Source organism: Macaca fascicularis, chromosome 7 (assembly GCF_037993035.2).
Source record: "Macaca fascicularis isolate 582-1 chromosome 7, T2T-MFA8v1.1".
Classification (NCBI taxonomy): Eukaryota; Metazoa; Chordata; class Mammalia; order Primates; family Cercopithecidae; genus Macaca; species Macaca fascicularis.
The window spans coordinates 1,213,722-1,239,193 of NC_088381.1; the positions used below are offsets into that span (position 1 = coordinate 1,213,722).

At 42.2% G+C, this 25,472-nt stretch overlaps 1 protein-coding gene across 26 annotated transcripts in view; it reads left to right on the forward strand.

The window, feature by feature from the left end:
- Positions 1 to 25,472, forward strand: part of OCA2 (OCA2 melanosomal transmembrane protein) — a 460,826-nt gene that overhangs the window by 208,607 nt on the left and 226,747 nt on the right. For 25 of the 26 annotated variants that reach the window (XM_073995274.1, XM_065547634.1, XM_073995264.1 and 22 more), the window contains 2 exons: positions 17,179 to 17,238; positions 17,831 to 17,935. In XM_073995274.1, the coding sequence (XP_073851375.1) occupies positions 17,179 to 17,238; positions 17,831 to 17,935 (165 nt within the window). Of the gene's footprint in view, positions 1 to 6,810; positions 7,725 to 17,178; positions 17,239 to 17,830; positions 17,936 to 25,472 lie in introns of those variants that run through there. The other variant, XM_073995280.1, reaches the window with a different exon arrangement.

Consider the following 25,472-nt stretch of genomic DNA (forward strand, 5'->3'; position numbering starts at 1 on the left):
GCTGGTAAAAAAATTCTTTTACTTTTTCTTTGTCTGAGAGTGTATTTATTTCCTCTTTATTCCTCAAGGATAGTTTCACTGGATATAGAATGTATGGTTGACAGTGCTTTTCTTCAATACTTGAAAAACATTGTACCATTTCCTTCCATCTCTCCTGGTATCAGAGAAGAAATTTGTTGCCATTTGAATTTGTGTTTCCCTGTAGGTAATGCGTAGTACTTTCTGGCTGCTTTTAATGTTTTTTTTTTTTTTTTTTTTTTTTTTTTTTTTTTTTTTTTTTTAGTTTTTGAAAGTTGATGATTTGTTTTGGTATGGATTTCTTTGGGTTCATCCTGTTATCCTGTTCCTAGGGCTTGTTCATCTTCTTGAATCTGTAGGTTTGTGTCTTTTGCCAAATTGGGAAAATTTCAGCCTTTATTCCTTAAAGTACTTTTGCAACCTCATTCTAATTCTTTTCTCCTTCTAGTACTCTAGTGACATGAATATTAGATTTTTAAAATAGTCCTACAGTTCCCTGAGCCTCCATTCCACCCCCTGTGCTTTTACAAAAATATGTTTTCTCTCTGCTCTTTAGATTGGGTGAAATTCTATTGATTTACCCTCAAATTCACTGATTCTTTTCTTTATTGTCTCTACTATTGAGTGCATATCAAGAGGCTTTAACAAATTCTGTTATTGTATATTTTAGATCTGTCATTTCCATTTGATTCTTTTTTGTATATCTTTTGTTTCTTCCCATAGTCTTATTTTTCACTTGTTCCAAGAGAAGTTGTAGCTGATTGTTGAGACATTTTTGTGAAGGCTGCTTTAAAATCCTTTTCAGATAATCCGACATCTGATATATCTCAGTGTTGGCATCAGGTGATTGTCTTTTCTCATTCAAGTTGTGATTTTCTCGGTTTCTGATATGACAGGTGACTTTTGATTGTATCCTGGGTATTTTATCTATTATTTTAGGATACTCTGAGTCATAAATAACTGTTTTATTTCAGCAGGCAGTCAACATGTTTAAGTTTAGCACACAAGTTATGGACTATTTACGTAGTCTGCCATTCAAATGAAGATTTAATTTTCAGAGATCTTGCAGTGCTGCTTTGATCTGTTTGGTTTCTCCAGTGCTGCTGGGTGCTGCCTTGGGGGCTGGAAGGGATTTCCCCAGGCTGGGCTGCCCAGATGTCTCTTCCTGTGGAGAGGAGTTTCAGGTCTGCAGAAGTGAAGAGACTTCCATGGCTAAGTGTTTGTTGAGATGGCATCCCCCTTCCTGTGGGGACCTCAGAACATTCCATGAGCCATGTGCTATAGTAGGATACCATAGCACATGGCTCTTGACCTGGGTGTCTCTTGGCTTGAGATCCCAGGTGTGAGGTGTAGTGGGGTCCCTTCTCAGGTTCTGTCCACTCACCAGGTATCTCTTTGTAGGGGATGGGGTGCCTCCCGTGGTTACCTTTGCTGGCAGGGCTTTTATTAATCTTACTTGCCGGGGGGCATGTTCCCCTGGTGTATTTTCATCCAAGGGAGGAACAAGCCCACCTGGCTGTCTTCTCTTGCTATATTGGGAGTTGGTCTGGAAATGCTGATTTTGAGGGACGAAATACACCCTGCAGCTGTGCTGTTCCCATTTTCCTGGGCTCCTGTGTTAGTCCATTTTCACGTTGCTAATAAAGACATACACCAGACTGGGCGATTTACAAAAGAAAGAGGTTTAATGGACTTACAGTTCAACATGGCTGGGGAGGCCTCATGATCATGGCAGAAGGCAAGGAGGAGGAAATCACATCTTACATGGATGGCAGCAGGCAGAGAGAGAGAGAGAGAGAGAGAGCGCTTGTGCAGGGACACTCCCATTTTTAAAACCATCAGATTTCATGAGACTTCCTCACTATCACGAGAACAGCTGGGAAAGAGCAGCCCTCCATGATTCAATTATCTCCCACCAGGTATCTCCCACAACAGGTGAGAATTATGGGAGCTACCAGATGAGATTTGGGTGGGGACACAGAGCCAAACCATTATTAGGTCCCAAACCAGTTTCCTCTCCTCTTACTGCAACCTTTCAGAATTCTCCTTTACTTGCCTCTTGCTTTATTCCCAGGGTTTATAGGTGTGCTTGGCAGGAGTAAGCAGGGAGTTTGGGGTCTCTATCATTTTGTCTGGACTGGAAGTTCCCTGGAATTGCCCGTTTGTTTATTTTTAATCTCTGTCATTTTGTTTTTAATTTGTTTCTAGTAGAGAACATAGAATTGGACCTAATTTTAAAATATTTGCTGTTATGCCTTATATTCGCTATATTGTATTTCCTTGATACGTCCTCTTCCCATGTGCTGATGTTTTATATTGGTAAAGTTTCTTTGCATCTATTTTTTGAGTGTTTTGAAGTTATAAATAATAGTTGCGTTCTCTTAATTGTTAGCTTAAAAATTTGCAAAATCATATTTAAACCTGCCTTTATAAATAGGAGTAAAACAAGAGTTGCCATGCATTTCAGGTTCTGCTAGAGATTAAGGAGCTTTATTGGCTTCTCAGCAGGCTTTTGGACTGAGAACCTTGAATGAGACACTGCTTCCTCTTTTTCCGTGTGATGTTGAAAAGTTAGACCTAAAGGGCTTTTGGTGCTTTTGATAACAGCATGTTGTCCTTGTTTCACTTGGAATAAAATCTAGAGCCTCAACCATGACTCATAAAGCCACAAATGAGCTGGCTGCAGCTGCCACTTACACATAATTTCCTACCACAGGGGCTGGACCCCAGACACAGTGGCCTTCTTGCTAGGTGAATGCACATTTGTACTTGTCGCCTCTACCGGGGATGCTCTTCCCAAGCATGCTGGAGGCTGGTTCACCTCTCTAGTGTCTCCTCAAGTGTCCATCCTCAGGGCGGCCTTCCCTGGCCCTGCGGAAGGAGTTCTTCCATCGTTGCTGACGACTTTCCTGTGTTCCTTTCCTTCTAACAGAGTGTTATCTATGACACGCTGTAATAATGCTCTAATATATATGTGTGGCAGATAAATGAATATATAAACTTTTCTCTGTCTATGACACGCTGTAATAATGCTCTAATATATATGTGTGGCAGATAAATGAATATATAAACTTTTCTCTGTCTATGACACGCTGTAATAATGCTCTAATATATATGTGTGGCACATAAATGAATATATAAACTTTTCCTCTGTCTCCCTTCACCAGAATATAAGCTCTAGGAGATCAGCAAATGTGTGTCTATCTTGGTCACTGTGGAATCCTCAGTGGTCCTGACAGTGCTGCCACATAGTAAGCACTCAGTACTCATCAAACAAATAAAGGAGCGAATGGAGACTAAGCAATATGGGATGTTGGCTCATGAGGACTGCACGTTTTTGAAATACATGTACTTATATTTAGAAATCAAACCATGTATCAAGTGGTGTAAGTCATTCATCATAATTTTCACAGGTTCTGTGAGGAGAGTAGTTCTCGCATGGATTCATCTAAGAAGGCTTCTTGCGAGGATATTTTAATCAGAATCGTAAGCTGAGAAGAAAGAGAAAAAGACAACTTTGTTGTTTCTCAGCGGTGTTAGGAAGCCTTGGGGATTTCTTGGTTCCTAAGTGATGAATTCTCCATGCAGGCCTGTTAATGCTTTGTGTGCATTTCCTCCTCTGGGTGTGAAGGGGATTTGGAAAGCCTTCCCGTGGGTCTGGATTTATTTGTGTCTCTGCCAGTGGGACATCTTTAGCCAAGACTCTGGCATTGGAAGTAAGAATCGTGCTAATAATAGGCAGGATAAAGGCTCTAATTTATAGGTTATTTATAATAATTTCATGTTAATAGTTGATAACTCTTGCCAAATCCTAAATCAGGCTTCCCTGCTGCCTTCCCAGTTCTTCTTGGCTGGCTGTCATTTCTGATGTATGTATGTTATTTTTCGACATTAGTTACCTTTCCTCATAAACTATAGGGTTTATAACATAAGTCATGTAACTTTTATACTCTTAACTGTCTTGAGAAATGTTAAGATCCAAGAAATGACACAATGTAAAAGAGTGAAAGAAAGTTCACTCACTGCAAAGCTTAATCACAGGAATGCTGGTGGAGGGCACGGTTGCCCTCACGTGCTCTACCCCACAGTCTCTAAGTTCACAGACACTAATGACTCATTCTTCTTGCCTTTGGGGAAATAAACAACAAAAAGAGAAAACGCTCCCTTAGCAGTAAAACTAAACAAATGAGAACACAAAAATGAAACTAAACAAAAAGGTACATATCGCTATCAAAATCCCCCCAAAATAAATTTTATTTTCTTCCTTTTATTTAGTGCTTTTCAATAATGACTCAAGTCACTTCTAATGTCTCTTTTTCATGGAATACAAAAATAGGATTAGTTTTTAAATTACAGATGATTCTAAGTGGATCTGATACCAATGTGAATGAACAACATAACAAGAAGTTTATTTTTAGAACGAGAGTGGTCACCTAGCTTTTCTGCCAGGCATATAAACATGAGGGTCATTTAACTTGCTTTATCTTGTATCTGAGTCTTAAAAGAAGTGCTGCCTTGCAAACAGAATCAATAGTAAGTTTACTGGGAAGATGCATGCATAATTTCGGAGGAAAATTTACACATAGGCATTTTCATTTTTATTTTTACTTTATTTATGTATTTATGTATGTATGTATGTATTTATTTTGAAGCAGTCTCACTCTGTCACTGAGGCTGGAGTGCAGTGGTATGATTTCAGCTCACTGCAGCCTCTACTCCCCGGGCCCAAGTAATCATCCCACCTCAGCCTCTGGAATAGCTGGGACTGCAGGCGTGCGCCACCATGCCTGGTTAATTTTATTTTTTTTTTAGGGACAGGTTTTGCCACATTGACCAGGCTGGTCTCGAACTCCTGAGCTCAAGTGATCCGCCCACCTTGGCTTCCCAAAGTGCTGGAATTACAAGTGTGAGCCACCACGCCTGGCCCATTTTTATTTTTAAATGTCTGCAGCAAAGATGATTTATAATGAGCTTTTTACTAATTTTGATAGTCTTTCTAACCTTGCTCTGACATTCTCCAAAGATAATATTGTAAGTCAAGTTCATTTAAAATATTCAATTATATTTGAAATGTTTGTGAAAATTGCTAAATATGTCAGCTGTTAAACACGTAAGAACTTTCAATATGTTTTAGAGATTCAAAAAAATCAGGTGTTTCTTATTGCTCCAGTCAGATTTTGATGGAGGCGGTTTTAAAATGAGACAGGACATCATGAGCGGAAGCATCAGCACAGAAAGGCAGGCTGCAGGGCATCTGATAAAAGGAAGCCCAGAGATCCCAGGGACTGTCTACCTGACTTCCGAGATATCAGCCTGCTCGTACCTCTGCTGTGGTACACCTGATGGTCATGGAGACTGTTCAGGTTCTCAAATGCTGGCTGGAGGCAGCCAGACCTGCGCCCTTTCCTCCTTATCCAGAGTTGTGTGATGCTCGCTGATCTCCCTTGCCCTGATGAGGGCTCTGCAGGGGGTGTGAGGTCCCAGGACCCTAGGTGGTCAGTTGGGGAGGATTGGACGCAGGAAAAGTAGCCGACTTAATTTATTTTAAAATTTAGATATTGGCAGAAAAAGAGTATTTTAACCCGGTGTCATAATGAGAGACAATGTTGAATTCCAATCTGCAAAGGGCGTGTAAACCTCTGAAGTTCACAGCTCCCTCTGATTACAATGAAAACTGGACAAAAATCAACTCCATATGGACTCTGAGAAGTACAAACAGGTAGATTGTGGAGAATGTCGAAGCCTGCAGAAGGAACCCTCTCAGGGTGGTTTTCCTGTTTTCTTCTCTCCTGGATTTCTCCCTGGAGCCAGCTTTCATCATGCAGTGGCATGGTGGCATAGACAGACAGTACTCCAGTAGCAACCCTATCTTTTGGCCCAGAGGAGTCAGAGAGAGTAGCACCTGCAGGCCAGGGAGTGTGGGGGAATCCCAGAAGAGAGAGCCAGAGAAGCCCCCCAGTTCTGTTCATGAACTTGCACTAGCCTCAGCCTACTTTCAGAACAACGCCATCTGGGGACAGACTCAAACCAGCGCAGCAAAGGCCCAGAGGACTGACTGATGACTCACTGAGGTGAGAACCATCCGTACAGGTCTCTGACTAACTCTTGAATGATGTGTATGCTAGGCAGGTATGAAGCAAGATGGCAAGGCTTAGAGAACTCAACTGAGATTTGAACCATCTGCACAAGCATGTGGCTGACTATTGGATGATACGCGTGTGAACCAGGCCCAAGTGATCACAGGAAATTTGAATTTGAACCACTTCCTTTAGAAAGTACGACAGAAATTGTGGTCGGAAGCTAATTAGCTTATAAGTAAAAAAAAATTAATAATCTCCAGAAGATTAAAACAGAATCCAGAGTTTATGTATTTTAACATTGACAGTATCCAGGAGACAGTACCAAAGGACTCAATGTACAATGAATAAGAAAATATGTTATAAATTTCCAAGGGAAAATGACAGTCATCAGATACGAAACCTGAGAGGACTCAGATATTGCAATGACCAAAGAATTTAAAGTAGCTTTCATAACTATGATCAATGAGGTAAAGAAAATGCACTTGAAATGAATGAAAGGATGAGAGTTCTAAGGGGAGAATAGGAATTATACCAGAAAATCTAATACAAAGGTTAGAAATTAAAACTACAACACCTTAAATAAAAAAAGAGTTGCTCGATGAGTTCAGTAGTGGAATGACTATGACAGAGGGAAGAGTCAGTGAACTGAAATAGATCAATGTAAATTATCCAATCTAAAGAACTTAGACAAAATTTTTTTTTACATTGCTAGAGTTCATAAAGCTGTGGAACAAGACCAAAAACTGGAGTTTCACTGAAGAATAAGAAACTCGCTCAAAACCGCACAACTACATGGAAACTGAACAACCTTCTCCTGAATGACTCCTGGGTAGATAATGAAATGAAGGCAGAAATCAAGAAGTTCTTTGAAACCAAAGAGAACAAAGAAAACCTCTGGGATGCAGCTAAAGCAGTAGTAAGAGGGAAATTTACGGCACCAAATGCCCAGATCAGAAAGCTAGAAAGATGTCAAATCAATACCCTAAGATCACAACTAAAAGAACTGGAGAACCAAGAGCAAACAAACCCCAAAGCTAGCAGAAGACAATAAATAACCAAGATCAGAGTGAAGCTGAAGGAGCTAGGGACATGAAAAACCCTTCAAATAATCAATGAATCTAGGAGTTGGTTTTTTGAAAAAATCAATAGGATAGGTAGACCGCTAGCTAGACTAGTAAAGAAGAAAAGAGAGAAGAATAAAATAGGCATAATAAAAAATGATAAAGGGAATATCACCACTGACCCCACAGAAATATAAACAACCATCAGAGAATACTATAAACATCTCTATGCAAATAAACTAGAAAATCTAGAAGAAATGGATAAATTCCTATACACAAACACCCTCCCAGGACTGAACCCAGAAGAAGTTGAATCCCTGAATAGACCAATAGCAAGTTCTGAAATTGAGGCAGTAATGAATATTTAACAGTCTACCCATAATAAAAAGCCCAGGATCAGAGGATTTAGAGCTGAATTCTACCAGAGGTACAAAGAGGAGCTGGTACCATTTCTTCTGAAACAATTCCAAGCAATTGAAAAGGAGGGACTTCTCCCTAACTAATTTTATGAAGCCAGCATCATCCTGATACCAAAACCTGGCAGAGATACAACAAAAAAAGAAAACTTCAGGCCAATATCCCTGATGAACATGGATGCAAAAATCCTCAATAAAATACAGGCAAATTGAATCCTGCAGCACATCAAAAAGCTTATCCACCATGATCAAGTCGGCTTCATCCTTGGGGTGAAAGGCTGGTTCATCATACGCAAATCAATAAACGTAATCCATCACATAAATAGAACTAAAGATAAAAACCACATGATTATCTCAATAGACACAAAAAAGGCCTTTGATAAAGTTCAACATCCTTTCATGTTAAAAGCTCTCAAAAAACTAGGTATTGAATAAACTAGATGTGATTCTTATCATAAAATAATAAGAATCATTTATGACAAACCCACAGCCAGTATCATACTGAAGGGGCAAAAGCTGGAAGCATTCCCATTGAAAACCGACATATGACAAGGATGCTGTCTCTCACCACTCCTATTCAACATAGTATTGGAAGTTCTGGCCAAGGCAATCAGGCAAGAGAAAGAAATAAAGGGTATTCAAATAGGAAGAGAGGAAGTCAAACTGTCTCTGTTTGCAAATGACATGATCCTATATCTAGAAAACCCCATCCTGTTAGTCCAAAAGCTTCTTAAGCTGATAAACAACTTCAGCAAAGTCTCAGGATACAAAAACAGTGTGCAAAAATCGCAGGTATTCCTATACACCAACAATACACAAGCAGAGAGTGAAATAATGAATGAACTCCCATTCACAATTGCTACAAAGAGAATAAAATACCTAGGAATACAGCTAACAAGGGAAGTGAAGGACTTCTTTAAGGAGAACTACAAATCACTGCTCAAGGAAAACAGAGAGGACACAAAGAAATGGAAAAACATACCATGCTCATGGATACGAAGAAGAATTAATATTGTGAAAATGGCTATACTGTCCAAAGTAATTTATAGATTCAATGCTATTCCCATTAAATTACCATTGACATTCTTCACAGAATTGGAAAAAACTACTTTAAAATTAATATGGAACCAAAAATGAGGCCGTATAGCCAAGATAATCCTAAGCAAAAAGAACAAAGCTGGAGGCATCATGCTGCCCAATTTCAAACTATACCACCAGGCTACAGTAACCAAAACAGCATGGTACTGACACACAGACCAATGGAACAGAATAAAGATCTCAGAAATAAGACTGCACATCTATAACCATCTGATCTTCAGCAAACCTGACAAAAACAAGCAATGGGGATAGGATTCCCTATTAAATAAATGGTGCTTGGAAAACTGGCCAGCCACATGCAGAAAATTGAAACTGGACCTCTTCCTTACACCTTATACAAAAATTAACTCAAGACGGATTAAAGACTTAAATATAAAACCCAGAATTATAAAAACCCTAGAAGAAAATCTAGGCAATACCATTCAGGACATAGACACAAACATAAATTTCATGACAAAAATGTCAAAAGCAATTACAACAAAAGCAAAAGTTGACAAATGGGATCTAATTAAACTAAAGAGCTTCTGCACAGCAAAAGAAACTATCCTCAGCATGAACGGACAACCTACAGAATGGGAGAGAATTTTTGCACTCTATCCATCTGACAAAGGTCTAATATCCAGAATCTATAAGGAACTTAAACAAATTTACAATAAAAAAAACCAACAACCACATTAAAAAGTGGGCAAAGGACATGAACAGACACTTCTCAAAAGAAGACATTCATGCAACCAACAAACTTAAGAAAAAAATTTCAACATCACTAATCATTAGAGAAATGCAAAGCAAAACCACAATGAGATCTCACATCAGTCAGAATGGCAATTATTAAAAAGTCAAGAAACAACAGACACTGTGGAGAAATAGAAACGCTTTTACACTATTGGTGTAAATGTAAAGTAGTTCAACAATTGTGGAAGACAGTGTGGAGATTCCTCAGAGACCTAGGGCCCAAAATACAATTTAACCCAGCAATGGGTTATACCCATTGGAATATAAATATACCCAAAGGAATATAAATCATTCTTCTCTAAAGATACATGCATGCATATGTTCATTGCAGCACTATTCACAATAGCAAAGACATGGAATCAACCCAAATGCCCTACGATGATAACCTGGATAAAGACAATGTGGTACATGTACACCATGGAATACTCTGCAGCCATGAAAAGAAGCAAGGTCATGTCCTTTGAAGGGACATGATGGAGCTGGAAGCTGTCATCTTCAGCAAGTTAGCACAGGAACAGAAAACCACACTCTGCATGTTCTCATTTATAAGTGGGAACTGAACAATGAGAACAATGGATAGAGGGAGGGGACAACCCACACTGGATCCTGTCAAGGGGGAAAAGGGGGAGGGAGAACATCAGGATAAATAGCTAATGCATGTGGGGCTTAATACCTAGGTGATGGATTGATAGGTGCAGCAAACTACCATGGCAGACATTTACCTATGTAATAAACCTGTACTTCCTGCACATGTGTCCCAGAACTTAAAATTAAATTTAAAAAATAATAAATATTTCCAAATATTAAAAACAATTGGAGCTTCAGAGAAGAGGAGCAAGAGATTAAGAGAAGAAGATATTTGAAGAGATAATGACAGAGAATTATCAATCTTGCAAAGACACATTTACAATTTCATGAAATTCAGTGAAAACACAGGATGAAATAAAGGAAAACATGCCTGGACACATCATAATCATAGTGCTGAAAACTAAAAATAAGAAAAAAATCTTGAAAACAGTGAGAGAAGAGTGATACATTGCATACAAAGGACTAGGATTTGAATGACTGCAAATTTCTCATCAGAAATCCTGGAGGCAAGTAGATAATGGAGCACCTTCTTTAAGTGCGGAAAGAAAAGAACTTTCAAGCCAGAATTCTGTATCTAGCATAATATTCAGGAATAAAGGAAAAAAAGAGAGACATTCTCAGAGGAAGAAAATGACTGGAATTCATTTCCAGCAGACCTGCTCTATAAGACATGTTAATGGAATTTATCCAGGATGAAGCAAAATGATATTACAGAGAAATTAGATCTTTAGGGATGAAGAACAGCAGAAATGGTAAAAGTAGGTAAGTGTAAAAGATAACTTTTTTCCCTCTTAAGTTCTTCAAATTAGATTTGATGGTTGAAAGTATAAATTATAATATTGTCTGGTGGGAGTTTTAAGTATATAGATGTAACATATACCATAAAGTGTAATATATACAATATATACCACAAGATGTAAACTATACTATAAGAGGAAATGGGAGAGGTAAAGTGACTTTTATCATTTCAAAGCTTGTACATTTTACTTGATGCAATAAAACTTTAGGCTGTAAAGAAGTTACATATCTATATTTTAATTCATGGAGTAAGTACTAAAAATAAAAATTATTAAGAATAATAATATTTAATACTTAATATTATTAATTATTATTAAAAGCCAACTGATGAAAATAAAATAGTATTCAAGTAACCCAAAAGAAAGCAAGAAAATGGGCACAGAAATGAATAAAAAAAGAAGAGACAAACATAAAATAAATGATAATTTTTTTGACCTGAATACAACTATATCAATAATTATGTTAACTGCAAACATTCCCAGTAAGAGGAAAATATTGAGAAAGCAGATAAGGAAGTAAGGCTGTAGTATATGCTGCTCATAAGAGACATACTTTACCCTTGATCTTAGTTGAAAGGCTGAGCAATGATATAAGACATACTTTTCAATTAAGTATAGAGATATGTTGAAAGTAAATGAATGGAAAAATACATGGCATGCAAATAATAAGCATAAAAGGCCGAAGTGGCATAGGGTAAACTTCAACACACATAATATAATTGGACATAATGAGGGACATTTAATAATAAATGAGACAGATTATAAGGAAGATATAACAATTATGAATGTCCCTGGTAAATACTCAAGATGCAATTGATTCACTAAAGTAAAACAAAATAGACAATTCCAGAATCATAGAAGAAGATTTTATCACTGTTCAGAAATTGATAGAACACCTAGACAAAAAAAAAAAAAAAAAATCAGGAAAGCCATAGAAGCTATGAATAACATTATCAACCACCTTGATTCAATTGACATTTGTAGAACACTATATCCAACAACCACAGAATTCAGTCTTTTCATGTATACACAGTCCATTCACCAATATTATAATATTACATCATAAGGATTACGTACTATGACCACAACAAATTTAAGTTAGAAATCAATAGCAGCCTGGGAAAACCTCAATGTCTGGAAAGTCAAAAATACACTTCTTGTTAAGTCATGAGTCAAAAATGAAATCACAAGGGAATAAGATAGTATTACAAAGTAAAATGTTGTTGAAAATATATAAAAAATTTTTGAGTGCAGCTAAAGTTAGCTTAGAGGGAAACTTGTAGATGAAATACAACAGAAAATAAGAAAGATCTAAAATCAGCTATCTAATGTTCTACTTTAAGAAGCTGGAATGGAAAGTAAAACTAAAATACATAGGAAGAAGAAACTAATAACGATAAGATCAGAATCAACAAAGTAGGAAACAGACAATGCAGAAAAAAAAAAAAACCCACTAAACTAAAAAGCTGGTTCTTTGAAAAGAAACAATTGAACACACATCACCAGTATCGTCAAGAAATGAGAGGTGACCAACACAAACCCTACAGGGATTAAAAAACATTAAGATAATCTGTTAACAAATTTATACCAACAAATTCAACAACTTACATGAAATGGAATAGTTCCTTAAAAACTACAACTTACCAAAATGGACTCACGTTTTAATAGAAAATCTGAATAGAATTATATCAATAAAGCAGCTGAATTAGTAATTAAAATTATTTACACAAGGAAAAGTCCAAACACAAATGGCTTCCCTGTTTAATCTTCTTGAACGTTGAGTAAGAAATAATACCAACCCTATAAATCTCTTTCAGAAAATAATGGAGGTGGGGGACAGTTCCCCACTTACTTTGTAGGTCTAGTATTACCCTGGTATTAAGACAAAGGTATTATGTGAAAAGAAAATTACAGATCAACGTCTCCCACTCACATAGATCAAGCAAGATATCAAATCAAATGCTATGGTGTATAAAATAGTACAGCATAATCAAAAAACGTTTATTCCAGAAATCCAAGGTTGATTTAACATTCAATAATTAGTATAATTTTCCATATTAACAGAATGCGGGAGAAAAACCATATGATCATTTCAATAGATGCAGAAAGAGCATTTGGGAGCAAACCGTGAATTCTCAAATTGATGACAGGCGTTTTTGAAAAACCTGGAGCCAACCTTATACTTCATGGTGAAAAACTTAATTGTTTTTCCATGAGATTGGCAGCAAGGCAGTCACCTTTTCCATTCAACAGACAATGTACTGAAGAACCTACTTCTTGTAACATGACAATATAAAGAAATAAATGGCAGAAAAATGAAAATGAGAGAAGTAAAACTGTTCTTGTTTACAGGCTATGTGATTGTTTATGTAGAAAATCTCAGGTAGTCTACAAAAAATCCAGTACTACCAGAGCTAATATATAAATTAACAAGGTCAGAAGATACAAGATCAGTATCAAAAATCAATATATTATCATATACTAGTGGCACATAATTGGAAAATATTTAAGGAACAATTGCATTTATAATGATACTAAAAGCCTTAAAAACCTAGGAATAAATCTTAAAAAAAAAGTATGCTCAAGATTCCTATAACAAAAATTACTGAGATATTTTGAAAAGAAATTTTTGTGAAAGATCTAAAGACCTAATGAAGAGATACAGTCTGTCCATAGATCCGAAGACTCAGTGTTGTTTAGTGTGCAGTTCTTCCCACATTGACTTACAGATTTAAGCACAATTCTAATAAAAATTGAACTAGGTTTTTCTGCAGAGAATGACAAGCTAATTATACAATTTGTGTAGACATTCAAGGGACTAAATTCAAATAACTAAAGCATTTTTTTCCCCAAAAGGACAACTTTTGGAGCACTTACCTGATTTCTTGACTTACTACAAAGCTATAGTAATCAAGACTGTGGTACTGGCAAAAGATAGACATAGATTAATGGAACAGAATAGAGAGTACAGAAATAGACTCTGTATATGTGTTATGTGTTTTTTAAATATACAACTGATTTTAAACCATAGTGGCAAAGCAATTCATTTGGGAAAGAAAACATTTTTTCAACAAATGGTGCTGAATCAACTGGATATCTGTATAAAAGCAAAAATAATGCTAGAGTTGATTTGTAATTTTACTCCATTATCTGTTTATTGTAGTATCTTTATAGTGATGATCTCTTTTTTCATTGTTGTTTTTGGTGACTCTCTCTCTTTCCCATTTTCTACTTAAAATTGTCATTTTCTCTTCACTTCTTTGGGTTCAATTTGTTGTTATTTTCTTAACTTACAAAGATGGATACTTAGCTTTTGATATTCATGCTTCGTATTTCCCATTGTGTATATTTGACTATAAATTTCCTTTTAGCTGCATCCCTCAAGTTTTTGTGTGCATTTTGATTATATTTACATTTTATTTATTCAAAATTATTTTAAATTTCTATTATGATTTATTACCTTAGTTTTCTTGATTAGCCAATTTTTGACTATTTAATTTGATTGAGAATTATTTAAAATTCTATTGCCCCTTTCTTGGCAGTTATATACTCACTCTTTTAGTGTTTTTGGTGGTTTAATGTCATCTGGAGATGACGGCCTTCATTCTTAACTCATCGAGGGCCCATGTTAATTGGTACTTTTACACTCTTCAACCCCTAATTTCTTTAAGCAAAGTTCCTCTTCTATATTCAGTATCTATGAATTCTCATCCATGCAGTTGTGGGGTCTGGCTAAATCTGTTTTGGTTGTTTCTGCTCTCATTCATGCTGCTTGTCTTCTGTGTCCCTGGAGATCCAAGACTATAATCTCATCATTTCCTCTTGTTCTGTGAGATTCCTGAGGGCCTGCAGGCGGGATGCTTTCCTCCAGAAACTGCTGTGTCTGCCTCTGCTGGATGCCAGGGAATAATTTTGGTGCATTTCAAGGATCTTAGCTCAGTATGAGAAATCTTAGTGGAGCCTACAACCTCACAAGCATTCACACCTCCTCTGACTTCAGGGCTTGATCAGCCTCGAGCTTCAAGGCAGTTCCACCCTGTGCCACTCAAGTCTTGCAGCTCTTAGACAGCTGCAGGAAACATTTTCATGGGGAGAGATTCCTTGGAAAGCCATACATTGTCTTGCTAATCTGGAACGTGTTAAAAGTGTGTTTTATCTAGGATCCATTTGTTTGGCTGAAGAAGGGACTCTTAGACCTCCTAGTTTATCATTTTGAAAGAAGTGGTAGCAATGATTTATGGTATTGGCTTATTTCAGTGGGACAAGGATGTCAGGTCATTGCTGAATCAGCATTTCTGTGACAGACTAATGATGTTTCACATCCTGACTTATACTACACGATCATCTTTTCACTGTATAAGCTGATGAAGGAGACAAGTAATGGGTATAATCTTCAACTGTACATAAACTTTGCATACTGTAAAATACACATTGTATACCTACAGTGTTAGGCTTGATAGACAGGGATGTGCTAGATAATTACTTCATTTTGTAAAAGAGTGTATTTGTAGTTTCTTCATATTTTGACTTTTTTTAAAAAAAATTAAGAGATCAGTTATTTTGAACTGAGTTATTAGATGCAATATTCAAGTTTTTTGAAGATTTTACTTTATTTTGTCTTCTTACACTACATAACTTGGACCATGATATTTAGGATAATTATATGACACTAAATATGTAAATATAAATGTCTATAGGTATACATCAAGTTGTGCACACCATACTCTGTGTGTGTGTGAGGCATATACACATAGAACCATCCCTATTTGGCATTTGGCAGAACATTTTAATCTGGTTTAGGCCTCTGATTTTTCTTTCAACTGATGATGTCAAACAAAGCAAAAGGTATAGCTACATTCAACATTTTTTCAGTTTTAAAGTTTCATTTAATAAAATTTGGATTATGCTACATTTTTCATTCTTTAACAGTGGGTGATTTTACCCCCCAGGGAACATTGGTTCTTAACGGGGTGGTTTTACTCCCCCAGAGAGAGGACAGTGGCTGTGTCTGGAGATGTCTTTGGCCGTCACGCTGGTGGTGGTGAGGTGCCACTGGCCTCGAGTGTGGCCAGGCCAGGGCTGCTGTGCAGCGTCTTACAATGCACGGGCCAGCCCCAGAGCAGAGAATGATCTGGCTCTAAATTAGCAGGGCCAGGGTGAGAAACCCTGCTCTGAAGTGATTCTCCTTATGACTTAGTTGGTATAAAAGCAAACTTGATGGAGAATTGTGATTGAAGACCCAACATTTGGGCTCCATGGCTTTTAAATGAAGGTCAGCTACCAACTTACATGCAGATTGAGATTCTTAAGCTTACTTTAAACAAGGACAAGCTGGCCGGGCACAGTGGCTCACGCCTGTCATCTCAGTACTTTGGGAGGCCGAGGCAGGCAGATCACCTGAGGTCAGGAGTTCAAGACCAGCCTGGCCAACATGGCAAAACCCCATCTCTACTAAAAATATAAAAATAAGCCAGGTGTGGTGATGGGCGCCTGTAATCCCAGCTACTCGGGAGGCCGAGGCAGGAGAATCGCTTGAACCCAGAAGGTGGAGGTTGCAGTGAACCGAGATCACGCCACTGCACTCCAGCCTGAGCAATAGAGCAAAACTGTCTCAAAAACAAAAACAAAAAAATTAAAAAAATAAAAAAAACACAGACAAGCTGCTGTTTCCAATATTTGCAGTCTTTCAGCATGATCGAATCACAGTGAAAAGGCCACACCCACAGAGCTGCTGGGCAGCTGAGCCACTGGTACCTGTTGCCTTCCGCTGACCTCCCACGGTGGCTCGGTCGCCAGCCTCTGGGCGTCCCTGCGCGGGACCTCGGCAGCCTGGGCAGAAGGCTCCTGTGCCTCATCTTCTCTCTTCTGCTCTTCCCGGCCTTTCCCTGGGTCCAGGTTTCTGAATCTGCCTAGTACTGTGGAAATAGTTACATGTGCCAGTTACATAGACTTTTCCTTCTTTTCTTTGAAGATTATAAAAACTGCATTAAAAAATTCTTTTAAAACTCTGTGATGTTTAACTTTAAAAAGAAATTGGAAATGCCACTTACTTGAAAGACCTGTACGGAATGGTATTTCATTATGTGCAATTGAACGGTATCTTCACACAGGTCTTAAAGAGAGTCTTCCGTTCGGATTTAAATTTAACGTGGACATTAACTCAAATCAATGAGGGATTTCTGCCGTTGTTGTTGGACTTTTTCTCCGTGACTCTTCATTGTGCATATATGATAGTAAATTATTTATAGACTGTGTATTTGAGTCTGATCTTTTATAAGAAGCAGGAGTCTGGGCCTACCTTATGTTCACGTCTTTTCAAGACTTTTTTTTTAATCTTGCATATATTTTCTGTTTTATACTGATTCTCATCACACATCCTTTCTTCTAGGCGTTGGCACATCTCCACTTAATAGAATATGTTGGAGAACAAACTGCTTTGCTAATAAAGGTAAAATAAATGCTATAATAGAAGGTACTCCACCCACTGCTCTTTGATTTTGTGGGAAAAAAAAAATTCTGGTAAGAACAGGTCACATTAATTATGTAAAAAGGCACAGCAGGGAACCTGTTCTATCCTGTGCAGCCCAGAGATGAAGGGAGACTTTTTCCAAAGAATATATAATTACAGATGCTTGCTATTTTGCTTTTAACTTTATTTAAAGCCTGTCTGAGAAGGAGTGGGATCGACGCCAGCCTCAGTAAGTGAGTGCTGCAGGCACCCCAGCCTCAGTGGTCTGCCAGGCCATCGGGTCAGTGTGACCAGTGTGCACAGCCACCACACGTGGACGAGGGGCAGGGTCACTCTGCCTCCCCATCCAGGGGCTGGCAGGCCTGGGCATGGCTGGGCGTTGCTGGTAGAAACCCAGTGGAGGCTCCCGGTGTGGGTGGGGCCCTGGCTTGCACACCTGTGTCTGCCTTGGTCTTGTGATGGGTAAGAAGAAGGACTGACACCCTGGGGCCCCTCTGAGTCTCCCGGCTGGTGGGATCTGACCCTGAGTGCATGTGATGGAACACTGCAGCTGCTCTTGTCCTCCTTCCAGATGGTCCCAGAGGAGCAGCGCCTCACGGCCGCCATCGTCCTGGTGGTGTGGGTCTCAGCCCTGGCGTCGTCCCTGATTGACAACATCCCATTCACCGCTACCATGGTGAGTTGCATGTCTCCATGTTGAGGGCTCAGCTTCAGCCTGGACATAGCCTGGGGCTCACCCTCCCTCCCTAAGGCAGCAGAGGATGAAGCCTGCTCCTTTGCTGCACTCACAGGTGTAGAGGACAAAAGTGAGCAGAGCCCGGGGCAGCTGGGCGGGGAGCGCCGAGAGCCCAGACTGCAGGCGGGGAGCCGAGGCTCTGCAGCCGCTGTGGACGGCACGTCCTGGGGTGACTGGTGGTCTTGGGGTCAACGCCACTGAGAGCTGCCACCCCTCCCAGAAAACGCTGTCTTGTCTTGTCTGTCTGCCTGCCTGCCTTCTTTTTTCTCTTTTCTTTTCTTTTCTTTCTTTCTCTCCTTCCTTCCTTCCCTCCCTCCCTCCCTCCCTCCCTCCCTTCCTTCCTTCCCTCCTTCCCTCCCTCCCTCCCTCCCTCCCTTCCTCCTTCCCTCCCTTCCTTTCCTCCCTCCCTCCCTCCCTCCCTTCCCTCCCTCCCTCCCTCCCTCCCCCCCTTCCCTCCCTCCCTCCCTCCCTCCCCCCCTTCCCTCCCTCCCTCCCTCCCTTCCTTTCCTCCCTCCCTCCCTCCCTTCCCTCCTTCCCTCCCTCCCTCCCTCCCTCCCTCCCTCCCTCCCTCCCTTCCTCCTTCCCTCCCTCCCTCCCTCCCTCCCTCCCTCCCCTCCCTTCCTTCCTTCCCTCCCTTCCTTCCTTCCTTTGAAAATTGTGAGACATCAAAAGACAGAGACTTCCATCTTCATTTGCTCCGGATGCAGAAGCTATTCTAAGCAGCCCGTGTGTCTCCTAGTGCTTGGCCTGGGCAAGATCTCTCTTTCTCTGTGTGGTCTTGAGCCCCAGCTGGGCCTGCAAGGGCACGTCGTAGACCTTTAGTTGGACGGATGAGCCTGTTTCTGTTGTGACTTCTGCCGGCATCGATTGCTTGGTTCCAGGCAGGAACTGGGAACCTGGGTGTGGCAAAGTAAAGGTAGGCCTAGGGGCTTGCACACAAGTCGCTGGGGTCCTCTCACAAACTCCTGAGGTCGTCCCAGGTGTGCAGGGAACAGGCCAGAAGCATGGTGAGCACTCCCCATGGCAGGACACAGGACAGGGGAGAGCCCTCTGTTCTTCTGACTCTGAGGGCCTCCCCGCTCCCCGCGGGGAACAGCCTGTGGGATCCCAAGACATCCTACCACCCCGTATCGTATTCTGAACAAGGGCACCCCCGGACTGGAGCAGCAGGCCTGGCTGTGTGGGGAAAAGAGCAGGCCGGGCTCGTGCAGCACTGACCGTAGGCAGACCTGGGAACCTGCCTCCCTCACTTGCAGCCTGGAATTTAGTTTCTGCCTAGGTTGGCCCTCTAGCTGCCTGGCTGTTGTTCTCCTTCCAAGGTCTGGGTGTGGTAATCCTGAACTAACTCGGTGGCGGCTGTTACTTTTTGGTGAAGTTCCACATTGGAGAAGTCTTGCGGCCGTGGTCAAATGTCCCAGCTGTGGCCCAGCCGGCTCCACCTCTCCCGGCGCCCCAGGCAGGCGGACGCCTTCTGACAGGGCTGCCCTTACCCGTCCTCAGCTGCGGCTTGTGCGTTCATCCTGTTCTCCAGGGAAACACAGTTTGCAGAGAGTCCGCACTGTCCCAGCCAGCGAGGCCACAGACGCGGCCCGAGCACAGGACCCCGCACAGCCTCCATCAGTGCTTGCTTCTGGCCCCGCGCTCACAGCTCAACCCCACCTTCTGGGGAGCTCTGAGGTTTGGACCCAGATCCTTTCTGGACTGAATTTGAAGAGCCCTAACATTGGTGATTTAGGTTGTTCCTTTTTCTAAGAATAGGACACTTTCACAGTTTTGTTCCATAAATTTTAGTGACTACTTAAAATTTACCTTAAAAAAATGGAATCAGAGACAATAGTAAGACAAATATCCATGTGTTCACCACACGAAGTGAGAAGGTATCAACATTTTATCCTCTTTGCCTTGGAATTTCTTGTTTGTTTTATTAAGAAATACAACATTGCAGATAAACAGGCATCTGTCTGTTCTTCCCCTGGAGCCTCAGGACCATCTCTGCCCTCATGAGTGTGGGTCCCACCTGTCTCTGCAGTGGCCGCTGTGGGGGTGCTGAGGGTAGGATGCTGGCTCCTGTGTGTCCACAGGGGCGGAAGCCACGTACAACTTGACCACAGCAGCCACAGGGTGCAGAGGTGGACACGCAGCTCTTCAGAGCCCATGCATCTCCCCTGAGTGACTGTGCCACGCCAGCATGAGGCATCTGCAGTGGCCACATCACAGGAGGGACATGGGGAGCCACTGGGGTTTGCTGCCTCAGGCTGGAAGTGGCACACAGTGACGGTCACAGTCCTTGGGTGGGAAGGGGACGCGTGGCCCTTCCCTGGAGCAGGGATCTGCAAAATGGGTGGGCATCGAGGTCTCTCCACTTTCCCTCACTCCCTTCTCCCCTCCTTTCCTTTGAGTGTCTTTTTACCACTTTTTTTTAAAGCTGTATTGAAGTCACTGACAAAAATCTGCACCTATTGAATGTGTAAGTTTTCATGAATTTGGACATATGTGTATACCTGTGATACTGTCACCACAATCGAGGTACCGAACGTGTGCATCATCTCCATACATGTGCTTATGTGTATGTATGTGTGCTTCATGGTAAACTTAATACCCGTTTGCCTTCTTAATACACTTCGAAGTGCATAATACCATATTAACGCTAGGCACTGTGTCATACCACGGTCTCTGGAACGTACCTGGCTGGGATAACTGAAACTTGACCCATTGAGCAGCCTCTGCCCATCCCCCTCCCTCCACCCTCGACAGCCACCATTCTACTCTCTGCTTCCACGAGCTTGATGATTTTAGATTCTGCACACGATGGAATCAGGCGGTATTGCTCCTTCTGTGACTCGCTTATCTCACATAGCATAATGCCCTCTGCGTTCATCCATGTTGTCACAAATAGCAGGATTTTCTGCCCTTTTAAGCCCGAATCACCTTTCATTGCATGTATATTCACGTACCACATTTTCTTTATCCACATGTCCATCAGTGGACATGCAAGTTTTTCCCGTATCTTGGCTATTCTGAATAATGCTACAGTGAAAATGGGAGTACAGCTGTTTCTTCTTCGAGAGCCTGGTTTCCGTTGCAGGTGGTCTATAGGATTTCGTGCTTAGAAATCCCTGAAATACCATCGGACTTACCATGTGGCTGTTTTTCTCCAGCTGCTGCCTAAAAAGCTGGGTGTCAGCTTCTGCCCACTGGCTGCTTTGGTCACTCCGTGCTTGGCTTCTGCCTCTGCTGATCCACAGGAGCCAGGATCCTGCCCTAGCTCCTCCCACAGGGGGCCGATGTGTAGGTGGTTATGATTCAAATTCATGAAGGCAGCTCCCTGAGGAGAGGGAAGGATGAAAACAGTCCTGGGTCCTGAGGGAGGAAAGGAGCCTCACATTTGTTTATAATATTTTGTTCCTTACAAAATAAGCAAAAAGGAAATCCTGCGGCAAAGAAGATAAAATGTTCAAATGTTCTCAGTATATGTGAGCAGTTAACATACATATAGAATGCTCATAATTAACATACATAAGCATGTCATTGTGTTGTTATCCTCTCTAGATTCACTTACCTCTTTTCAATCTATCTGTTTTGATATAGCAGAGAACTTTTTAAATTAGTTTGTTCCTCCTTGCACTTCAGCACGTTTTTGCATTGTTTACTTTGTGATTGTATTAGATGTTAAAGGTTCATTATCTAGTAACTTCACAGTGGCTGATTTCTTTTACCTTGCACGAGGTCTCCATCTCTGCTCTGAGCCTCTGCCAGGTTTATCTTTTTCCAGTCCTTTATTTATTTATTGTTTTTTAAAAAATCCTTTTTCCAACTGCATTTTTAAGCAGAATGCAAGTCGATTTTTAAAATTCAAAGCAGATAATCTTTGTCTTTTAAGAAAATAGTTTAACATGTTTACATTTATTGTAATGACTTATCGACTTGAACTAATTACCATCATTTCATTTTTTAATGCTTTTTCCTTGCTAATTCTTTTTTTTTTCATGATCATTTCCTGACTTCTTTAGATTGATACATCACATCTCCCCACCCATCAATTGGTTTTGAAGGCACTGATTTTATTACTAGTCCTTTAGTGGAAATCATTCTGTTTGTAATGCACATGGTGGTGTCAGCATTTCAAACAACAGTTGCAGTGAACAGAACCTATTTTAGTTAGTTTAAGATGAAAAGGAGTTTATCTAGGGATAGTACATAGTTTTTGGAATTTCTGAGAATTTCTAAACTGCACAATGGGAATGGGGGGCTGCCGACAAGCCCCCAGCTTTTGCAGCTTGGCATGAGTGCTCAGGATCCCTGCCCCCACGCTGGCTACTGAGTCCAGGGACTTCTGTCACCCTGCTCTTGAGTATGCCTTGTCACACCTCTCCGAATTCTCCAGACGGGCCTCTGGAGCAGGTGTGTCTGATTGGAGGAGCCCGTGCCTGTTCTAACTGCAATGGAGGTGGCAACAGTGAGTTTCCGGCTTCTGCCTTGGAGGCCCAGAACTCACAAAACAGAGCTCCAAGGAGGCTTCAAAGCCTTTCTGCATCCCTACCTCAGTGCCTTCTCCTCGATGCTTCTGTGCTTCCCGGTGCAGAGCCTTGCTTGCCCTCTGGGTCCCACAGTACTGTGCACCTACATCCACCGAGTCACTCAACAAGCGGATTGTCAAGAGTGTCTGCAGCCATCTGCGAACTCCGACCGTTTGTGTCTGTAGCCTCATTCACGAGTGTTATATCTGGCACCAAAAAGATACTTAGCGAGTGTTTGCAGATGAATAGGAAAGTGAACTAACTGCCATAGATTAATTGTCCTGGAGTAACTGTGTGTCGCCTCCTCCCTGGCCTGCCGTCCTCTGCTACTCTGTTACTGAGGGAGCTGGACACCCCGTGCTTGCTGCATGTCTCAGAGTCGCAGACCCCACCTGTGCACCTCCCTCCTGCCAGACCACCTGCCACTCGAGACACACCCTCATCTTCAGTGATGTGGTGCCACCTCTCCAGCACGATGCTGGGGCTCTTGGGCCTTCGACAGTGCTGTTCTTTGCCACTGGTAGCAGCTTCCCTCTCAACTCCCTCCTTGCCTGTCCTGGGAGCCAGCCTCACCAACCCACAGCCCTCTATGTTCCCTGGGTGGCAGCTGGTCCTTTCTCTGGATCTGCCTTTGCTGTGCAGCCTCTGGGCACAATGGCCTGCCCTCTGGATGGATGTAGGGTGTCCTACTCAGGCCCCCAGTCATGTAAGGCAACTCATTCATAGTAAATCCTCATGTCTACAGTTTCCTCCCACTGGTTCTGGCTTCTGACAGATGCAGTGATAGGAATGGCTCTTTGGGAGGTGATCTGGGTTTCCTGCCCTCAGAGAGGCCCCTTTGACTGGGAGGACCTTTCCACTGCACAGCTGTGGAGCCCTCTGAACCCAGGGAGTGGCCAGGAGGGTATGTGGGTGGCAACGTGGGTGTAGTTCAGGCCTGAGATCTTTGCAGTCATGCGTCCCTCTGCACCTGCTGCTGATGCAGAGAGAAGGCAGTGCCGTCTCCTCGCCATCCTGAAACCTTTGTGCCCTGGCCTGGCTCGTGTAGATCGGCAGAGTTCAGACATCTGAGCTTCTGCTATAGTCGGCGAGGCTTCTTGGACCGTCCCCAGGGTTGGCTGTAACCAAACACCCTTAGAGTACCTGGTCCTCTCTGCACCCACTCGGGACCTGCTCCGTGTTCAGGTGGGGAATGGACAAGGAGACCAAAGAACATTCGTGGAAATGCATCAGGAGGGACGGGCGCGCCTGCCCGCGGCCGCAGACACAGCGTGAACACAGTGTGCAGTGCTTGGGCTCCCGCCGCCTGGCCAGCAGAGCTGCCTGCCTCCCCTGCCTCCTGGCCAGCTCTGTCAGAGGCAAGAACACACCTCTGGCTGGTGTCACTGGCCAGGTCAACAGGGCACTCTTCACTGGGGATTCTAACATGAACGGAACCTTGGAAAGGGTCAGAGAGCGGGCAGGTGCAGTCGCCACCTCCAGTGACATAAATGCAGGCCGCTGCCTCGGCGGAGAGAGCTGGCAGGAGCCTGGGCTGCGTGGGGCGCTTCAGCAGCCTTCGCCTGGTATTCCAGGGACCTGAGTCTCGAGACAACACGGAGCCCGTCTCTTCTCCGACGGCGTCATCTCTCCGAGCGCGTCTTCAGTGTGGGGTTGTTCCTGCTGCGTTTGCATCGTCAGCTATGGGCTGAGAGCGACAGGTGAACTCTGTTCATTTGTTCAGGATATTTCTCCTCCTATTTCTTTTCTTGGCGTGGAGATGCTTAACCGATATTTCCATACAGGGAAATCCCTTTCACACCCACCACCTCTTCCTTCCTCTTGCCCTCTTGGTGGGCAGGTGGCCTCCGTGGGCGGCGTTCTTAGGACTCCATTGCATGGTCCTAAAGACCGAGTTGGAACCGCTGAGAAACAGCATAGTGACTGAGAATTCCCTGATGGTCTTTCTCCATTTAAACCTTAACTTTTCAACCTCATTTGCTTGAAAAGGAAAAATCCTCGGGCAACTTTCAAGTTAAAAGGTTATTACTCTTGTCCTGAATGTTGAATTCAAAGGCTGGCAATTTATGCACATAAATCTGTGGGTTTCCTTTAACTGACTTGTTGGCACTCATCATCTGTGCTGTCACCCAGCCTCTGGGTGGAAGGCAGTTTCTCAGGCATCTCCTTTCCCCAGCTTTCTTTGCAATCTCGCCCCATCCTGCAGCCCTGCGTGAGGTATCAGGGCAGACATCCTGGTCTGTCACACCTGGCACAGGAGAGCACTCTTTCAGAGGGTGTGAAAGTCGAAAGCATTTCCCTTGAGCTTTAGCTTTAAAATTTTTTTTAACTTAATCTCATTTTTGTTTTAACTCCTCCTATCCTGAAACATCCAGGAACATAATCATGTGGAGGATCAAACCCAGCCCAGCGATTGCAATTAGGTTTAATAACATGAGCAGTTGGCACTTTCAGCAGCTCAGGTTCTGCAGCAGGTGGATCTGGGCTCGAATCCCAACTCTGCCATTGTGCGAGCTAAGGAGGCACTAGAGTTAGAGAAACAGAAATGGGAGGAGCACAGAAATGCCGGTTTTCCCCCGTTCGCTTGGTGCTGAGCCTGGGACTGATGGGCTGTGTGGGTTGCAAGTCTGCCCCGGGCAGGTGCACAATGGATGTCCTCTGGGTGGTTGGGGAGCCACCTCAGAGGGGCACTGCTGGGCCCAGAAGTGAGGGTCTCTCACCTTCCAAGGCCCACAGACCAGCCACTGCACCGCCAGACTCCAGCTCCGTGGCACCCCACGAAATCCAAGTGGCACCTTTAAGGGACCAGTAGTGTGACAGAAGCTCATTCACTGTGTCCCACCGACACAGTACAACAAATGACAAATTATGAGAACACTCAGAGATTTAAACACAGCACAAAAATTAGTTTCTGCAACTAAAACCTGTAATGTTTTCCACAAAAAATATTGAATAACGAA